Here is a 17873-nt window from a genome sequence, read left to right as displayed (position 1 = left end):
TTATATGAAAAATTGTAGATCTCGATGAGATCTACAACTTTATAGTCCTGAGTTTTTTCATTTGAAGTCGTTAAGATGCTCAAAAAAATTAATAGCATATTTACACCTAAAGAGTATTTTTGACTTTTCACACCCACAGTTTGACACCGTCAAAGCCTAATTTATTTAACGGTAGTGGCATGAAAGGCAAAAAAAAAAAGAATAATAGCTTTGAAATCCGTTGAACTTTTTCAATGACTCACCAGGAATCACGATTTTTATAGTATCTCACAAGAAATTCTCTTTTTTTTTTTGACGAGGCAGTATCTTTGGCACTGTTTTTTCGTCGATTGAGATTGTCAAAGAGGGTTAGCAACGATCAGTAAGCCACAGAGTCTCAAAACCTCTTAAACCCTAATCCTCTCCATCCATTCCCCTGCCCCCTACATGTTCGCCTGACCTTCACGGCCGCCGCTTCTCGTCCGCCATGACTGCCTCCTCCTCCAGGCTCCTAAAGCTCACTCTGAGCTCCTATTTCCTCCGCTCCTGCCGCATCGCTTCCAGCTCCCTACTCCCCACCACCTTCCGCGGCCACCCGGGGCCGCTCCACTCCCTCCGCTTCTGCTCCGCGGTCCCCGCGGTTGTCGATGTCGCCGCCGACCCTGCCGTGGCGGCTGTATCCGCCGGCCACCCGTGGCCGGAGTGGGGCGACTTCCTCGATAAGCTGCGGGCCAAGGGGTACTTCGAGCAAGGCGTGCCCTCCTCCGGCGTGAGTTCTGGCGAGGGAGCCGCCGGAGTTAGGGATGCTGCGGTTGCAGCTGCATCTGAGGACGCAGCAGCGGCTGCTTCCGGTAACACTGTGGTGGCTGCGGTGGATAGCGCGGTGTCCTTGGAAGACATTTATCGTTTCAGGGACGAGAACAGGGTGAAGAATGCTTGCCTCAAATTTGCGCGCGATCGCTTCGATCTCCTCAGGTGGAAGAAACCTTGCGACTCTTTTGCCCTTTGCATCTATGCAGGAATCAAATCTCCAAATTTCTTTATGTCGCGTACTTATGTAGTAATTAGGATACATGGATCTCGGAATTCAGTTTTTCGGATGCTGCACAAATAATCATGCCACTGATTTAGTGGGGATGCAGCCGCAAATTACTAATTGGGCCTTTTGGTGTGCTTATGAAACATGATCGAAAGAGTGATAACCAATAAATCTCCACTTGCATGCGTTGCATTAAATCAATGCTTCCTGCATTTGTTTGTTAGTAGGCTGAAGAATATCTACTAATTGTTGCATGCCTTCCATTAAATCAACGCGGCCTGCATTTGTTAGTTAGTCGGCTGAAGAATATCTACTAAATTTCATCCGTACATATGAGCATGTTTGGTAGAGTACTCACTGACTATGCCCTCAAATAACTGCCAACCCTCTGATTAACATGGGATTAAAAGTTACGCATATAAACTGTGACATTATTTAAAATATAAACATTGGGGTCATGGTTGTCATCAGTGCTTCTGTCAGGAACCGAGTCTTCACGCCCATGACCTGGCAGCAAACATTATATATCTTCTGGCTAAACTGAATTTTTATTTGAGTGCTTTACCGCTGCAGCTCGCTTCCGAAGCAGGATATTCAAGCTATTGTCAAGTGTGGCTGTCCTAATAAAAATCGGAAGCCCGTCAATTCTGCAAAAAGGTTGAGAGAGTTTGTGCAGGTCAAAGAAGAAGATGTAAGCTTAGTTGTCATTTCTAAATATATAATAGCTTTCCCACTTCAGTTTTTATTTTGACTACACAATTATCATTGTATTGTGCCCTAATACCAGGCATGCAGCATTTGCAAATTTCGTGAATCCTGTGATAAAGCTTTTATCACTCCAGATGCCGAGGCTGAAGTTAAGACTGTTGATGTTGTTCGCATACTGCTAAGTTATGCAATGGATAAAAACCTTTCAGGAGAAAACTCAGTTATCGAAAGCGTGCAAGAATCTGCAAAAAAGCTTCTCTCAAAGCTTACTGAACTTAGCGACACAAAAATCGACGAGTCTCTTCCGAAACCTGCATCTCAAGCTCCTAGGAAGGCTCAGGGCTCAGATGGGAAGGGGAGAGAAACGACGGCAGTTGAAATGAAGAAGGGCGACTGGTTGTGCACTAAGTAAGTTATTTATGCTACGCGAGTCTTATGACACATTCATGGGAGGGAAGGAATGAGGGTTTATTTTTATAATGTTTATGATTTCTCTCGGCCTATAGAAAGTAAAAGCTAGCACCATGGGCACGAGTTATTTTTGCATGGATTAAATCTGTTGTTGAGCTGTTGTTGTGCACTATGTGTCTGCAATAGTTAGAACTTAGAAGATCATGGCATTTTACTTCACCACAGCATTCTTCAGAAGGCCATCTTTATAGCCATCATTTTTTACGTTGGTCATTGACTACTGATTTCCATCGGGATTTCTCCAAGATGCATTAAAACTATTAGTTTCATCTTCCATGGAAGTGGTTTGACTGGTTTATATGCTTATTCATTACTTCATCACTTGCAATGTTTTAGATTGTTGATATCCATGACTCCATAAGGAAGTGTTGACCATTTTAATGGCTGTGGCTAATCCAATCAAGATTGATTCACCCAGTTTTTTTAGCATTCTCATCGTTCTTTTCTGTTGGTTCCTATATCTTTCCTTTTGGTTTCGAAAAAAAGGAGAGCATACCTTTGGTGACAGATTTTGCACAGCTGAAATGCACACTAACATATTGATGTGTTGGACCTTTTCATTAACGGCATAAGCTATTTCTAGGTCATCTTATATAATTTCATCCTGAAGCATTCTGGCACAGCATTCTTAGATATTTTGCTGAACATCACTTTCACCAAATTATGTTTTCTTGTAAGGTAACTGTATATGTGTAGAGGTTTGAACCAAGTTTTGGAAGTTTCATCCATGTTGGAATTATGTGTGCTAACCATGTCTAGTATGAGAGAATTTTTGACCTCCTAATGTCCATAGATGATGCGGAAATCTCAGGAGGTGAAGTACATAACCAAAACTGTTTCCAGTCAACTTAAAATCCGTGTGCGATATCTTGATGTGTAAATCCTCATTGTACATGATGACAGTATCTTCGAAACCAATCTTTATGTTACTTTTTTGTATGATCATTCTACATACTTTTCTTTAATACTGTCATACCATTAGTTCACATCAGTAAGATGGTTGTGCCATTTGTGGGCTGTTGTCATGTTCACTTCATTGTTTCTCTTTTCATTTGTTCATTCTATATTCTTTGGAACAACTGTTGATAGCATTATGTTCTTAAACTCCCCTCATCTTTGGCAGCTGTAACTTCTTAAATTTTGCTCGCAATGTTCGCTGTCGTGAATGCAAAGCAGATGGACCAAAGAAGATAGAAGTAGCCATGGCTGAAATGAAAATGGGCGATTGGATCTGCACACAGTAACTTCCATCTTACATTATTACCTTTTTCTTCCATTTCTTTCCAGCACCGATTCATTTGCATCACCCTGTCTGTGCCTCCTAGGTGTCAGTTTATGAACTTCTCTCGCAACAATATTTGTTTTAAATGTGAAGAACCTCGCCCGAAGAGGCAACTCAATCCTGGAGAGTGGGAGTGCCCCTCGTATGTGGCAGTTTAATCTTCTCTGTCACTTTCTCAACATTTTGCAGGCTAATCAGACATTGCCTCCCTTTACAGATGTGACTATGTTAACTTCCGACGCAACATTTTGTGCAAGAAGTGCAATCAGGACCGGCCTGAGGATGATACCCAGGATAGTCAGCTGGGATTGAGAAAAACGAGAGGGGCTGGCAAGAGTAGAAGATTCGACTATATTGATCAGAAGAGTGACAATGATTATGATGCCTCTCCCTATGAAGGGTTCCGCAAGCGTGGGGCAAGCATGAGGAAACCGGACCAGAGAAGAACCACTGCCAGGAGCAGAGGCTTTGACGATCTGGAGGATGATTACAATGCCTCTCCCTATGAAGGGTTCCGCAAGCGTGGGGCAAGCATGAGGAAACCGGACCAGAGAAGAACCACTGCCAAGAGCAGTGGCTTTGACGATCTGGAGGATGGTCTCCTTACTGCCAAGAGTAGAAGGGCTAAGGAAGACGAGGATGACGAAGTCTTGCCGTACGAAGGTGTGCGCAAGCATGTTGTGAGCAGAAGGGCAACGCCTTCTCAGAGGAGGTTCACGGCTGCCCGTAACCAGTAATAATACCCGAACTTGGAGCTTTGATGACTCCGTTCTGTAACATATTTCACGGTTGCATACTTGGTTGAGCAACCATAATTTCATTATTCAGGCCATTACCATAACAATTGGATATATCTTTCTCAGAAGTATGACATTTGTAATCTAGAAAGAATTTTGACAGCGTCGCTCGCTCTGCTGTGGTGCAGATGAGGGACACAAGCATGTTCGATTTGTAGTGTTATTATACAGATTATTAGGGAAACCACATTGATACAACTAGCTTTTTACAAGGATTTGTTTGTCGTCACTTCTGTGTGACGAGATATATGATGATCATGTTGAACTTGTTTTGCTTTACACAGTTGAAATTTCCGCAGATTCTTGGCATCAGCTATGCACAAAAAGTGTTACTCACTCCATACTTATCTAGAAAACACAAAACGTCTTACTATTTGGAATGGAACGGATAGAATTCAGTTAAGAGCATCTCCAACAGTTTTGCATATCGCTTTTGCGTTCTTCATTTTTGTCAAAATTCACAAAAACATCTCTTCAACAATTTTGCATATTGGTTTTGCATTTTTGAAAACTTGGCAAATTCTAGGGGAGACTGTTAGAGATGTCAGATTTGGTAAACTCGTGCCCAATATGCAAAACTGTTTTGGTAAATGGCAAGTCAGATTTGCAAAACTCTTAGAGATATCTTATTTTTCTCCTTTCCATTTGCTTTCTAGAGTTAGCAAACTCCAACAAATGGCAAAGAAAAAATGCCAAACTGTTGGATATGCTCAGAGAAAAAAATAGAAACGTTGCAGATGGTAAGAGGAACTAGGATCATGTATTTATGGCAGAACAGATGTAGACAGGCATCACTTTCTTTTAACACTGATACTAAAGAAAATAACATTCGTGGTACAATCCTTCACAGTGAAAGCAGGAATGAACTTTTTTATTTTATTTTGGTAAAGCAAGAATGAACTTTATTCCATAAGAGAAGATAACTAGGAACAGGAACTGTATAATCCACTACTGTCCACATGCGTGAAGCCCCCTTGAACTACTCCAGAGTCCAGCCCACAAAGATCTTGAAGCTTGAGAGAATTCAGAGCATCTCCCTGACGATCAGGTTGATGCCGAACAATGCCGTGCAGATGATCAGCCCACCCCCCGCCGGAATGATCAGCCTCCTGCAGTGTGCACCACCAACGTTATGGGCTTTATGGCTTTATGCAATCTCACGGATCACGGCGAGCTTTTTTTTTTTCCTAAGGTCTTGTTAAGGCCTTGTTTAGTTCTCGAAAAATTTTGTAAAATTTTTCAGCCTGTCACATCGAATCTTTAGACGTATGCATAGAGTATTAAATATGGATGAAAATAAAAACTAATTACACAGTTTGGTCGGAATTGACGAGACGAATCTTTTGAGTCTAGTTAGTCCATAATTGGACAATATTTGTCAAATACAAACGAAAGTGCTACTATTCTTATTTTGTAAAATTTTTTGGAAGTAAACAAGATGTGAATTTTTTTTGGATTTCGCTATTGTAGCACTTTCGTTTGTTTGTGATAAATATTGTTCAATCATAGACTAACTAGGGTCAAAAGATTCGTCTCGTGATTTACCGTCAAACTGTGTGATTAGTTTTTGTTTTCGTCTATATTTAATGCTTCATACATGTGTCGCAAGATTCGATGTGACAGAGAATCTTGAAAACTTTTTGAATTTTGGGGGTGAACTAAGGCCACTCTCAATGCATAGTTTCATGACATAGTTATCAAGACTATAAAATAGGTAACCGAGCCATAAGAGTTTCATAAGAATGAAACTTCTCTCTCATCTGATGAAACTCCTTCATTTAATGACTCTGCCAAGTCAGCAATTTTGACACCCTATTTAACGTGCATGCATTAACACTCGCCTAACAAGCCTTGTACGCACGCACCCAATCTTCGTCCGGTTAGCCGGCACGCCGGTGGCATATCCCGTGAAGTAGAAGAACCTCGCCACCGTGTAGAGGGCCCCGAGCCCGGCGGCGACGACCGGGTGCTGCAGGCCGCCCAGCAGCAGCACGACGAAGAAGAGCGGCATCATCTCCAGCGAGTTCTGGTGCCCTCTCTGCTCTCACAAGCAGTCAGGCACGCAGGAAAATAGACAGGAAATTCGATGAGGATTGGCCGGACCGGACAGCGGAGTGCTGGGCGCACGAAGACGAAGCAAACCTGCACGCAGTTGAAGAGCTTGGCGTCCTTGTTCTCCGACTCGACGGCGTACATGGTCGGGTAGAACACCTTGTACTTCCTGCGGGCCTTGCCCACCTGGAAGCTCATCCAGAAGTTGAGCACGGCGTACGCCACGAGCACCAGCACCACGTAGCCGTACTCGTTGTTCACCTCGATCGACGCCGCCATGGCTACTTCCTCCCACTGTTCTGCTTCTCCTGCTATCCTTTTATCTTTTTTTTGGTTGCTGCTTGAACAAGAGGTTTGACTCCGAGAAGTTGCTGGGTAGATGTGAAATTTGCTAGAGTCAAAGTCAACGATAGAAATTAATACTAGGCCTTTTAGTTCGCTCTAAAATCCAAAAACTCTTCAAGATTTTCTATCGTATCAAATCTTATGTCACATGCATTGAACATTAAATATAAATAAAAAATAACTAATTACACAGTTTGCTTGTAATTTGCGAGATGAATCTTTTAAGCCTAGTTAGTCCATGGTTGAACAATAATTGCCAAATAAAACAAAAATATACAATACCTAATTTTTTTATCTCCTCAACCAAACAAGGCCTAAGCTTCGTGGATTTGTACATCGTCATGCGTGATGTCTGCCAAGTGTCAACCACTCTCCCCGGGAAAAAAAGTGTCAACCACTCTACCTAGACTATTCAGAGCGCCATACAAAGTTATTTCAGAGACCATTTCGCCATTGAACCTTCAGAGACCATTTCGCCATTGAAATTTTGTTCGGTTCGAAGAGACCAAGGCCATAGAGAAGTCGATGTCGTTTGTTTGGAAATCGTTGGTAGTGTTCTCATGGGTTCCTCCTCAAGTTGCCTTTAGGAATTTCGTGAGCATAGGAATTCTCTAAAACAATGCACCAGCTCAGAATTTATAAAACAACCTTTTCAACTATTTTAACTTTTAGCACATACTCCCTCTATCCTAAAAAGAAAGTTGTTATAGAATACGTGTAGATCAAACTTTCTCAACTTTGATTAGGTTTGTAAAAATTGTATGTAACATTTATATCTTCAAATAAATTTGTTATAAAAGTATATTCAATGATCTATCTAATGATAGAGTTGGTCATTTATATCCTCAAATATATAGTTGGTTAAAGTTTTAAAAAGTTGACTTTTCAGGAAGCGAGAATGACTCTATTTTAAGACTGAAGAAGTAATTTGTAATGTAAATAGCCTCACGTGATACATGAGACTAAGGGGTGTTTGATTAGGGTGATAAAATTTAACAAACACGGTAGCATTTTCATTTTATTTGACAATTAGTGTCCAACTATGGACTAATTAGGTTCAAAAGATTCGTCTCGCAAATTATCCTCTAACTTTTATTTTAGTTTTGCAAATAGTATATATTTCATGCATGTGTCCAAACATTAGATGTGCTGGGTGATAAAAAATAACATGGAACTAATAAATAAATAATTTAATGATATTTTTATTTAGTATCTTAACTATTAATATTTTCATATAAATTTAATTAAATTCAATATATTTTAAATTAGGATAAATTAGAATGACTCCTCTATAGGATGGAGTTTATCATAAATGTTAGTGGGCCCGTGGAACTGCACTTCAACATAGTGCTGCTACACCTGTTGTGACTTGTGAGCGTAACAATGTAGGATAGCTGACGCTGATTGCAGCCTCCAGTATTTTTTTTAGATTTATTTGATCTTCAATTTTAGAAAGCGATAAGTGTTCATTTTAGAGTAACTTTAAGAGACTCTCTAAATTCTTGCTAAATGTTAGGAATAGAGATTTTGGTAAAAAATTATCCTCCAACAGCTTGTCTAAATGATTATATACATATAACCATTTTCTATTCTGGTTTTTGGCTAGCCAAAATTAAAAGACAAGATAGCTCTCTAGAGTGCACACCAGAAATAGAAAACCTGTTGGAGAGTGAAGAAATATAGAATATGATTTTTACAAAAATAATTCTCTAAATAATGATTTAGAGAATAAGATTTACAAAAGACTCTTGGATCCTTATGGCGTTTTCTCGAAAATCTTATTCGCATACGGCATAGCCGGTCGGCGGTTGCTCCCCTAGTAATCTTTGTATATAAAGAAGTCCAAGAACTGTTACCAGCCGATTAGGGTTGCTGTGCCGTTAATGCAGAACGGTTGGCAGCCGGTACCCCGCATACAGTGGATAAACATAATCCCAACCAGAGTAATTGAGTATCAGGATGAAGGAGAAGGATCAGGAGCTCTTCCTCCAGGTAAAGTCTACAATCATGAACTGGCTAAAGGACTTCAAGCCTTCTGACATTCTGATGTTTGATATGTATGAGATTCGCTGTTTTTAGTCTCTTAGCGAATGAGAGTTTTGGCACTTTAAGAGTCTATTCGCTGATCTAAAAAGTTATGACTAAAAGTACTGTTTACTGATTTATTGTGACAGAAAAACAATGCTGACTGATAAAAAAAAGTACATACTATAAGACAAGAAAGGATTCTAAATCTGTTCACTGGTTTCCCCAGTTTTTTAGTCTATAGGGTGGGAGAGTTCTGGCTCTAAATCCTGTACACTGGTATCCCAAGTTTTATGTTCTGACTGTTGCTTTCAATAAAAGCAGAGGTTTCTCGTTTTTTCTTTAAAAAAATCAGACTGTTACAGGCCAGTTTTAGATCGGTAAAAATTAAGGATCGTGCCTCAAACACAAACCATCAACAACCATCTCATCTACAACGAAACCAGAGAGTGACAAGCAGCAAGAACTGTAGGATTCATGCTTCAAGCCATCTGTCTCCTCTTATTCCGGCACAGCCAAAAGTGAGACGCAGACGCAGTCACTACTTTGCTAATCAACACACACACACAAAGAAAGAAACGAGCATACGACTATGCAAACCCAACTGACTCATGTCACACAAAGTTACGTTGCTCAGGCCTCAAGTAACTTGTTCCATTAATCAAGTCTGCAGCAGCTCACACGTAAACCTGAAGTTTAGAGTGTCTCCCTGATGACCAAGTTTATGCCGAAAGATGCCGTGCAGATGATCAGCCCAATCACCGCCAAGAAGTTGAGCCCCCTGCAGCACGCACCACAAGCAACTCAATCAAGTAAGAACATGTAACCACTACTAATAATAGATGGCATGAATTACTAGCAACAATGTGAGCTTTGATCTAACAGATGTCATTTGATACAACTTCAGATAACAATCTCGTTCAAATGATCCTTCATGCTGCCCATATATCAGAGGGCATCGTGATAGTCGCTAATAAAGGCTGTCAGGTGGAATTAGAATTTGCAATGCCTAACCATGGCCAACTCCACAGAAAATTATGAGCAAAACTTAAAAATCAAGGTCGTTGACACTGGGCAGAAAGTAAGCAGTGTGTTAGTACAAATGATGAAATTAATACTCCAGAGAAAGGGACTACCATAACATAGACCAGTGTCAACAAACTAGACCTACCAACCAAGGTTTATGCTATTGGTAGTTAATTATTTTGCAATGCCTAACCATGGCCGACTCCACAGAAAATTGTGAGCAAAACTTAACAACCCAAGGTCTTTGACACTGGGCAGAAAGTAAGCAGTGTGTTAGCTACAAATGATGAAATTAATACTCCAGAGCAAGGGACTACCATAACATAAACCAGTGTGAACAAACCAGGCCTGCCAACCAAGGTCTATGCTAATGGTAGTTAATTATTTTGCAATGCCTAATCATGGCCGACTCCACAGAAAATTGTGAGCAAAACTTAACAATCAAGGTATTTGATACTAGGCCGAAAGTAAGCGGTCGGTTAGGTACAAATGATGAAATTAATACTCCAGAGCAAGGGACTACTATTAACATAGACCAGTGTGAATAACCAGACCTGCCAACCAAGGTCTATGCTTATGGTAGTCAATTATTTGAACACTAGAAATTTTGGTCAAAGTTGTGCGGAAGGTAGCTGATGGTGTAGCTACAGAGACTCAACTTGGAAGTGCAAGTGTGCAATAAATTCAACGAACACTTAGTTAAGGCTACTCCACGCCATTAGGTGAGAGCCAACCACAAGCTTTCAGAGGAACCTTTAGCACTTTATTACTCATTTTGAGAACATTCTATTCTAAACCAAAAGTGGTTAGGATCAGAACAAACCACTACAGGACTACAATTTGTCATTCCTACTGACCATGCTGAACAGCAGTTGACTGACCCCATAGCAAATCTGCTGTGATCCAAACAATGACTTGTGTGAACATTGAGAAGGTGGACGATTTGGGAAAAAAAAAGGTCGCTGTGGTGCAGAAATCCAGCTAAAAGCCTCATTTAAAATCCTAAAAAGCATGCACCATTTCAACAGTCACTTGACTCGATAAAGTAAGGCCTTGTTTGGTTCACGCTAAAAACCAAAAACTTTTCAAGATTCCGCATCATATCAAATCTTATGGCACATGGATGGAGGATTAAATATAGATAAAAACAAAAATTAATTGCACAATTTGCCTGTAAATCGCGAGATGAATCTTTTAAGCTTAGTTAGTCCATAATTGGATAATATTTGCTAAATAAAAATAAAAGTGCTACGGTACCCAAAAACAAAAAATGATCCGGCTTCATCCCTTACAAACGCACCAACAAATGCACTTCATAAACCTTAGGCCCTGTTTAGTTCCCCACCAAAAAATTTTTCATCCATACCATCGAATCTTTGGACACATGCATGGAACATTAAATGTAGATAAAAAAATAAACTAATTACACAGTTTAGTTGAGAATCGCGAGACGAATCTTTTAAGCCTAGTTACTCCATAATTAGCCTTAAGTGCTACAGTAACCCACATATGCTAATGACAGATTAATTATGCTTAATAAATTTGTCTTGCAGTTTCGTGACGAGCTATGTAATTTGTTTTTTTATTAGTTTCTAAAAATCCCTCCCGACATCCTTCCGACACATCCGATGTGACATCTAAAAAATTTTCGTTCCCGATCTAAACAGACCCTTAACGGGGTTAGGCTATCCTTGACTACTGTTGCCGACAACCGAGCACTGGCTACCTACGGCCTACCCACTACCAGCATTCAGGAATCCATAGAATATAGCAGAAGCTTTGAACCACATAAATAAAGCAGATAAAAAAAATCTGTGATATCGTGGCTCAATTTTAAAGATGTGGAGCATTTATTGCAATTGGTGGGGATCACTTGTACGAGTATACGACTACGTAAAGTTTCATGGAGACTGATAAACCGAAACATAGAAATCAAGTTGAACTCTGCTAATTCTCCCTTATATGATTTATGTTTTCTGTAAGTGCGTGGAAATTTCATCATTTTATAAGCGTCTTCTGCATCTGACGCAAGCCTCACTGGTCACTACGGAAGCAAACTTACCCAATCTTGAGACGGTTGTCCGGAACGCCGGTAGCGTATCCCTTGAAGTAGAAGAACCTCGCGACGACGTAGAGGACGCCCAGCCCGGCGGCGATGGTCGGGTGCTGCAGGCCGCCCAGCAGCAGCATGACGAAGAACAGGGGCATCATCTCCAGAGAGTTCTGGTGCCCCCTCTGCACTCAAAACAACACAAGAACCAGCAGGAATTCAGATGCCACTCGTCCTCTACTCCTCTCCCTCCCTCCCTCACGAGCAATTGTTAATCACACGGGGAGAGGATGGCTGAATCTTGGCGCACCTGCACGCAGTTGAAGAGCTTGGCGTCTTTGTTCTCCGACTCGATGGCGTACATGGTGGGGTAGAACACCTTGTACCTAAAGAAGAATCACCGCGGAAACCATCAAATATTCCGCTGACGAAATGGGCGGAGACGAACAAAGACAGCAATGGCGACGAGCGATTCAGATTTCGGAAGGCTTACTTCTTGCGGGCCTTGCCGACCTGGAAGCTCATCCAGAAGTTGAGGAAGGCATAGGCCACCAGCACCAGCACGACGTAGCCGTACTCCTTGGTGAGCTCGATCGACACCGCCATGTCTGCCGCCTCGGTTTCTTCTCCTTCGTTCTATTGGAAATGGAGATCGGGAACGAGTCGAGGATGGAGGGCGGCTGCAGGCTATGGTCTGAAGACTTGCTCATAGTGGATAGACACGTCTTATAGGGGCTGGAGGCGTCTAGAAGGTTCTAGAATCTACACTTGCCCCCGGCCCAAGAAAGCTTTGACCCAGCTGGGCCGCTTTACTCTATTCCGCTGCCAGGAACTAGAAACTGTAGGAGTAACCCAAGGTTTATTCAGCTGTCATGCGCAAAGAAAAGAATCGTTTTTCTTCAAGAAAAAGAAACAGAGAGGACTCGACGAATTGCTGGTAGAGATGTAAAAGTTTAGAAAAGTCAACGTTAGAGATTCATTAGCTAAATACGTCATGCGTGATGCCAGTCTACTGGTCCTTAATATTGACATTGTCAATAGAAAAAAAGAAGTCTGGAAAGTACACATGGGATGTTATACAGAAGATACAAATTGGAGAAACAAACAATATGAGAGCCACTAATGTTACAACTTTCTTTCGTGCTTTGTGGACTGTGGTCTGTTGAGCATACAATCGGTAAGCTGTTAGCAGGCTCTCCTAGGGTGAAATCTCCTAGGGTACACTTATGATTCTCCTAGGGTACACTCATGCTTATATCCCGAGAACCTCGATGTCACCCTCGGTGAGGAACATCTTCCCTCTGTTTGCGTTGTTGGCTCTTCGTTGGGCAGGCGGTTGCCCTCGCTGTGAAAGGAGAATGTGTTAGCCAAAAATTGGCATCCAGTTCTGATGCTAACAGAATAAAAAACACATGAGTTGTGCAGTACCTTCCGCAGGACAAATGCAAGATAGAGATAGGAAACCTCCCACTCATCTTGTGACAGTGTACCTGCATTTTATGTGTCATAGCTTTGAGGTGAGGGAAAGCTGACGGCATTCAGGGGTACAAAATCTATAATGTTGGCAGGGACATTACTTTGGTCCTGCCTTCCATCACCAAGGGCACCAAGCCTACGCATCAGCTCGGTAAACTCTGGTTTTTGCAGGTACTCGTGTACAAATTCATGGAAGTTCTTCATCAGAACCAGCTCGAGATCATACTGCGAAACGTTGGCAAACAATATGTAACAAGCATTGTTGAAGCATAGGTTGCACAGAAGACTGTTAAAAAAAGAGAACCCTCCAATACCTCCTCTGCCAATAATTTGAAGAGATGGAATGGAACAACCCATTCTGGGCAATCAACAGCATCCTGCATGTCGCAGAAGAATTTCATTCAGCACTTTTTTTCTTTCTTTCAGAATTTATAAATACAAAAGAAACTCCAAAGGACGCCAATCTGGGAAACTACTAGTTTGAGACAACAGAAACAACTTCAGTACATACCCAAACTAGGCTATAGATATTTAAGTCCAAAAGACTATTCAGAAATTAGTGCCAAGATCAACAATCCTTAGAAGCATGTTGAACTAAAAGAAATATGAGAAATATATTAACGAAGAACTAGTCCCACTGTTACCTCTAAGTGAAACTTGTACTTGATACCAAAGGGTCTGGATGCAGGGAATTTCTACACCATCATCAAAACAAACAAATGGATCAGTTACTGTACAAAAAAAAGGGAAGCTACTATAAATATCTTACCAAAATTTACCTTTTCAGCATACTCCTCACCAAAGCTAATCCAGTAAACACTGTTTCCAAATTCCAACCCTTCAGCTGACCATAGCAGAAGAGTTTATATACTTGTCACACAGCTTCCAGCAAATACAGTGACAAAGTTAACCAATGTAAAAGATGACAATGGTTGTTTACAGCAACATACATTCTCGAAGCCTTTTGATAATGACATTGGCATCAGGCATTGTCCCAATAAAAATGCCTCCAGGACGAAGTAATGCAGACACATTTGCCAAGGCTTGTCTAGCGCGTGCTTCAGTTGACCATGAATAATGTAAAGCGAACTGAAATATACAGAGAGTGATTGAAAATGGAGCATGTATGATCAAATAGAAGTCCTTGTTCTGACATAAGGAAAGATTTTTTACAACTTTACTCATTAGTAACTACTACATAAATTAGAAGATTTGATGATGCATTACCAATTAAAAGGGCATTTTAGACATCCTAGACACATTTTGTTTTAGGAACATCAGAGTTGCATTTCTTTTCTTGTGCAAAGCGATGATACAAAATGTTTAACTACCTTGTTACGAAACATTTTTACAACTTTCATGATAACTGTCTACCATGCATTCATGACCATTTAGATCTAGACAAGGTTCAAAAATACAAAGCTGCACTAACAAGAAGGAAGGATACAGTTGGACCCACATAACAACAACAGTGGACCAATGAAAGCTCAAGGGATAGAAGTACAAGGGAAGATGACTCACCTGACAGCTACATATATCAAATGGAGCATCCTCATATAAATATTCATCCAGACGAGCCTAAGGAAGAAAGAAAAGAAATTGATCGGTCATGTAATTCATTCATCATTCTCATCTGAACTAGTAATGTGTGGTGGGTTGTTTTTCTTTCATTTGGGCAGTTAGGCTTCATATTTGACATGGTAATGTCTGCATGCACTATACTATGAGGTACACTTGGTATTTTTTGTGCCAAGGGTGCAGCTGTACTCCCATGCACCTACAGTAGATCCGCCCCTTATAAGCATGTGATATTTTCACAGGCAATGAAACTATGAGGTGCACTATATTCTGCTTAGTGATGTGAAGAATAAGACAATACTATCATCTTTTCAGTAGAGTATGAATAAGTCCAGGAGTGCTCTATGCAAGGTGCCATGCTAGCATATGATCTGACATAACAACGGTTCGAAACAGCCTGTGGCTCTATGCCTAGTAACATGTTCATTCTATTAGTGGGTTTGCGAATGCAAAAGCAAACCATCAAGTTAGTCATGGCTAATCAAGTAGCTTCCATCTCTTTACCTCATAGCAATCAGTACAAATAAGCCGTGCAGGGAAACTGAACTTTTTCCTTCTTTGTTGATCTGTGTCACCATTATAGCGAGTCATGCAATCTTTTATCTGAAAGTCAGAAAGTGTAAGGCCATTATATGTCCGTGCTCAAAAGTGATGCAGAAACACAAAATATATTGCACATCGGATAATATTACAACATAAACTGTTCAATTGATTAGTTCATACTGAGAATCCATAAGTCATCAATGATAAGAATTCAAAAATGGTGAAGCTAATGCATAACAATTCCTGGTGTACTTGTGCAAATGTACACACAGAATAAAAATAATCTCATGTGACAGGAAACTAACCGAGCCTTCAGCAATATCAACTCCTACATAGTAGCCAACCTTGGCTTTATCCCACTTTATCAAATCACCTCCCTGCATTACAAACAAATAAGCATAGCTTAATGGTTAATGCTACCTTCGAGCCCAGGAACCATTTCTCTTTCTACTATGCAAAACAACCATAACATGCCGCTAACCTTCCCGCAAGCAAGATCAAGAACACAGTCGCCCGGGCGTGCATACAGCTGGATTAAAACACTCTTGATCTGCCCAAACACACAGATTAAACAGTTACTTGGTCGGCGTGGTTACTGGCAGTCATGGGTTCCCCATTTTATCAAGAATCCAGGGATGGCCAGGTAGGGCAGTAAACTGAATTGAGACCCACCCAGTTGTTAAGCTTCTTGAGGTGGATGATGGGGCTGTTCTCGCGTTCCTCGAGCGTCTGGTTGGACCTCGCGCTGTAGTGGTCGGCCACCCGCCGCGCGCTGTTCCGCTCCTCCGAGTACCCCTGCTGCGCGCCATACCCTCCGCCTGCCACCCAAGCCCCAAACCCTAGTTAGCCACCCAACCCGACCGCGGCAGCTAGCCTCCGCCCCGACGCTGACCGGGGCAGCTGGTGAGCAAGAGAGGAAGGGGATGAGACGGAGAGGGGATACCTGCGCCGTACTGGCGCTTGGGCGCGGAGGCGAAGGAGGAGTGGTCGTCGCGGGGCCGCTTATTCATGCCGCCGCCAACGGATGTTTTCCCGGCGATTCACAATTCTACTGCACGTCCACGTCGTCGTGCTTTCCTTACCACGGATCTTTGTGCGGCCTGGACGAAAAAAACCGAATCTGGGGTTAGGAGAGAAAATTGCTTTGTGGATTGAGCTAGAGAGAAGGGGTGTGTAAGAGCTCACCGGCGATGAGGCGGCTTATGGTCGTCGGCGCAGACAGTTGCGCGCGGGGAGGGACGGGCCGGGCGAGCAGACGAGGCGGTCGAGTCTTCGAGCGGAGGCGGCGGCGGACCGGCGGTATGATAGTCGGTAGTCAGGGTGGATCAGCCCTCAATCGGCTGCTATTTTTTTTTCCCCTTTCCTCTTAACAATCCGATCCCTCTCGCGCTCTCTTTCGATGAAAACAATTCACAGCTCCATTGAGCACATGCATCTAGCCAGATCGCCATAAGCCAGATCGCTTATGTTACATTTTTTAGTAAAATGGATTCTTCGTAAGTTTCATAAAAAAAATTCTAGGTTTTATTCCATCATTTACATAAGGAAATTAAACACCATATAATTTTTTTTACAAAATAGTTGTCATTCTTCATTTTGAATTTTGACTTCAAGAGTAAAAAAACCAAAAAAGCCTTAAAAGGCCATAATAAGAACAATAAATTATGTATTTTAGACGAAACTAAACATCACTATGAAATTTTTGGTATTTTGCATTTTATTATTCTAAAGTAGTTGGTATTTTATATTTTGCATTCCATAGAAAACTAAACAGGCCCTAAAAACATTTTACATCATTTTCTCTAAGATCGTTTCTCTATCGAATTAAAGTTACTTCATAAAAACCAGTTGGCTAGTTTACTAGTTCTTGATGTTAATTAAAACTAAAACAAAGAGAAACCAGCTCTAAATTGCGGGTGCAAACCACTTGCTAGTCCTTCGTTTTCTAAAAAATTTTTGGTAAAATAAGCACTGTAGCACTTTCGTTTGTATGTGATAAATATTGTCTAATCATAGACTAACTAGGCTCAAAAGGTTTGTCTCGCAAATTATAGGTAAATTGTGTAATTAGTTATTTCTTTTATCTATATTTAATAATTCATGCATATACCGCAAGATTCGATGTGACGAGAATCTGAAAAATTTTGCAATATTTTTTGAGAACCAAAGAAGGGTCTACACTGCAATGCATCAATAGTACCTTAGGACACTAAGATGGAGGGCATGATAAGGGGGTAGTGCTTGTCAAGACTCAAGACAGATTTAACAAGCTGCTTTTAACCACTTAGAGTGAGAAACTTCCGCCACCATGATACACAGTGAGCTACAAGTCATGGGTGAAGCTTGTGGACAGTTCGAGGAACAGGAGGAGGGCAAGTAGTTCTTAAAGTAGGTGAAAATTTAGCATATGAAGATAGCAGCACGAGAAACAACATTCGAATGATACGTGCTCATAGGAACAAATGTATTTTTGTCGAAGTTGATGTGGAACCGTGTTATTGT

At 41.3% G+C, this 17873-nt stretch overlaps 4 protein-coding genes across 4 annotated transcripts; 1 reads left to right on the top strand and 3 right to left on the bottom strand.

Moving 5' to 3' along the window:
• LOC8062922 (zinc finger protein VAR3, chloroplastic) lies at window positions 356-4555 on the top strand. Its single transcript, XM_002466546.2, has 6 exons — window positions 356-954; window positions 1592-1709; window positions 1806-2134; window positions 3321-3437; window positions 3523-3621; window positions 3697-4555. The coding sequence occupies exons 1-6, from the start codon at window positions 467-469 to the stop codon at window positions 4214-4216; spliced, it is 1671 nt and encodes a 556-aa protein (XP_002466591.1). The 5' UTR covers window positions 356-466; the 3' UTR covers window positions 4217-4555.
• LOC8062921 (microsomal glutathione S-transferase 3) lies at window positions 5082-6880 on the bottom strand. The gene is made up of 3 exons (XM_002463967.2): window positions 6419-6880; window positions 6142-6314; window positions 5082-5385 (listed from the first exon to the last, which is right to left on the bottom strand). Exons 1-3 carry the CDS (start codon window positions 6605-6607, stop codon window positions 5301-5303), a joined length of 447 nt encoding a protein of 148 aa, XP_002464012.1. The 5' UTR covers window positions 6608-6880; the 3' UTR covers window positions 5082-5300.
• LOC8062920 (microsomal glutathione S-transferase 3) lies at window positions 9008-12482 on the bottom strand. The gene is made up of 4 exons (XM_002463966.2): window positions 12268-12482; window positions 12085-12160; window positions 11787-11959; window positions 9008-9479 (listed from the first exon to the last, which is right to left on the bottom strand). The coding sequence occupies exons 1-4, from the start codon at window positions 12378-12380 to the stop codon at window positions 9395-9397; spliced, it is 447 nt and encodes a 148-aa protein (XP_002464011.1). The 5' UTR covers window positions 12381-12482; the 3' UTR covers window positions 9008-9394.
• LOC8062919 (mRNA cap guanine-N7 methyltransferase 1) lies at window positions 12750-16778 on the bottom strand. Its single transcript, XM_002463965.2, has 14 exons — window positions 16557-16778; window positions 16315-16471; window positions 16044-16189; window positions 15853-15921; window positions 15677-15748; window positions 15333-15431; window positions 14772-14828; window positions 14201-14339; window positions 14030-14094; window positions 13895-13945; window positions 13565-13627; window positions 13352-13475; window positions 13203-13264; window positions 12750-13119 (listed from the first exon to the last, which is right to left on the bottom strand). Exons 2-14 carry the CDS (start codon window positions 16379-16381, stop codon window positions 13027-13029), a joined length of 1107 nt encoding a protein of 368 aa, XP_002464010.1. The 5' UTR covers window positions 16382-16471; window positions 16557-16778; the 3' UTR covers window positions 12750-13026.

The sequence above is a fragment of the Sorghum bicolor genome, chromosome 1 (genome assembly GCF_000003195.3).
Source record: "Sorghum bicolor cultivar BTx623 chromosome 1, Sorghum_bicolor_NCBIv3, whole genome shotgun sequence".
Classification (NCBI taxonomy): domain Eukaryota; kingdom Viridiplantae; phylum Streptophyta; class Magnoliopsida; order Poales; family Poaceae; genus Sorghum; species Sorghum bicolor.
This window is presented reverse-complemented; position numbering and strand designations above follow the sequence as displayed.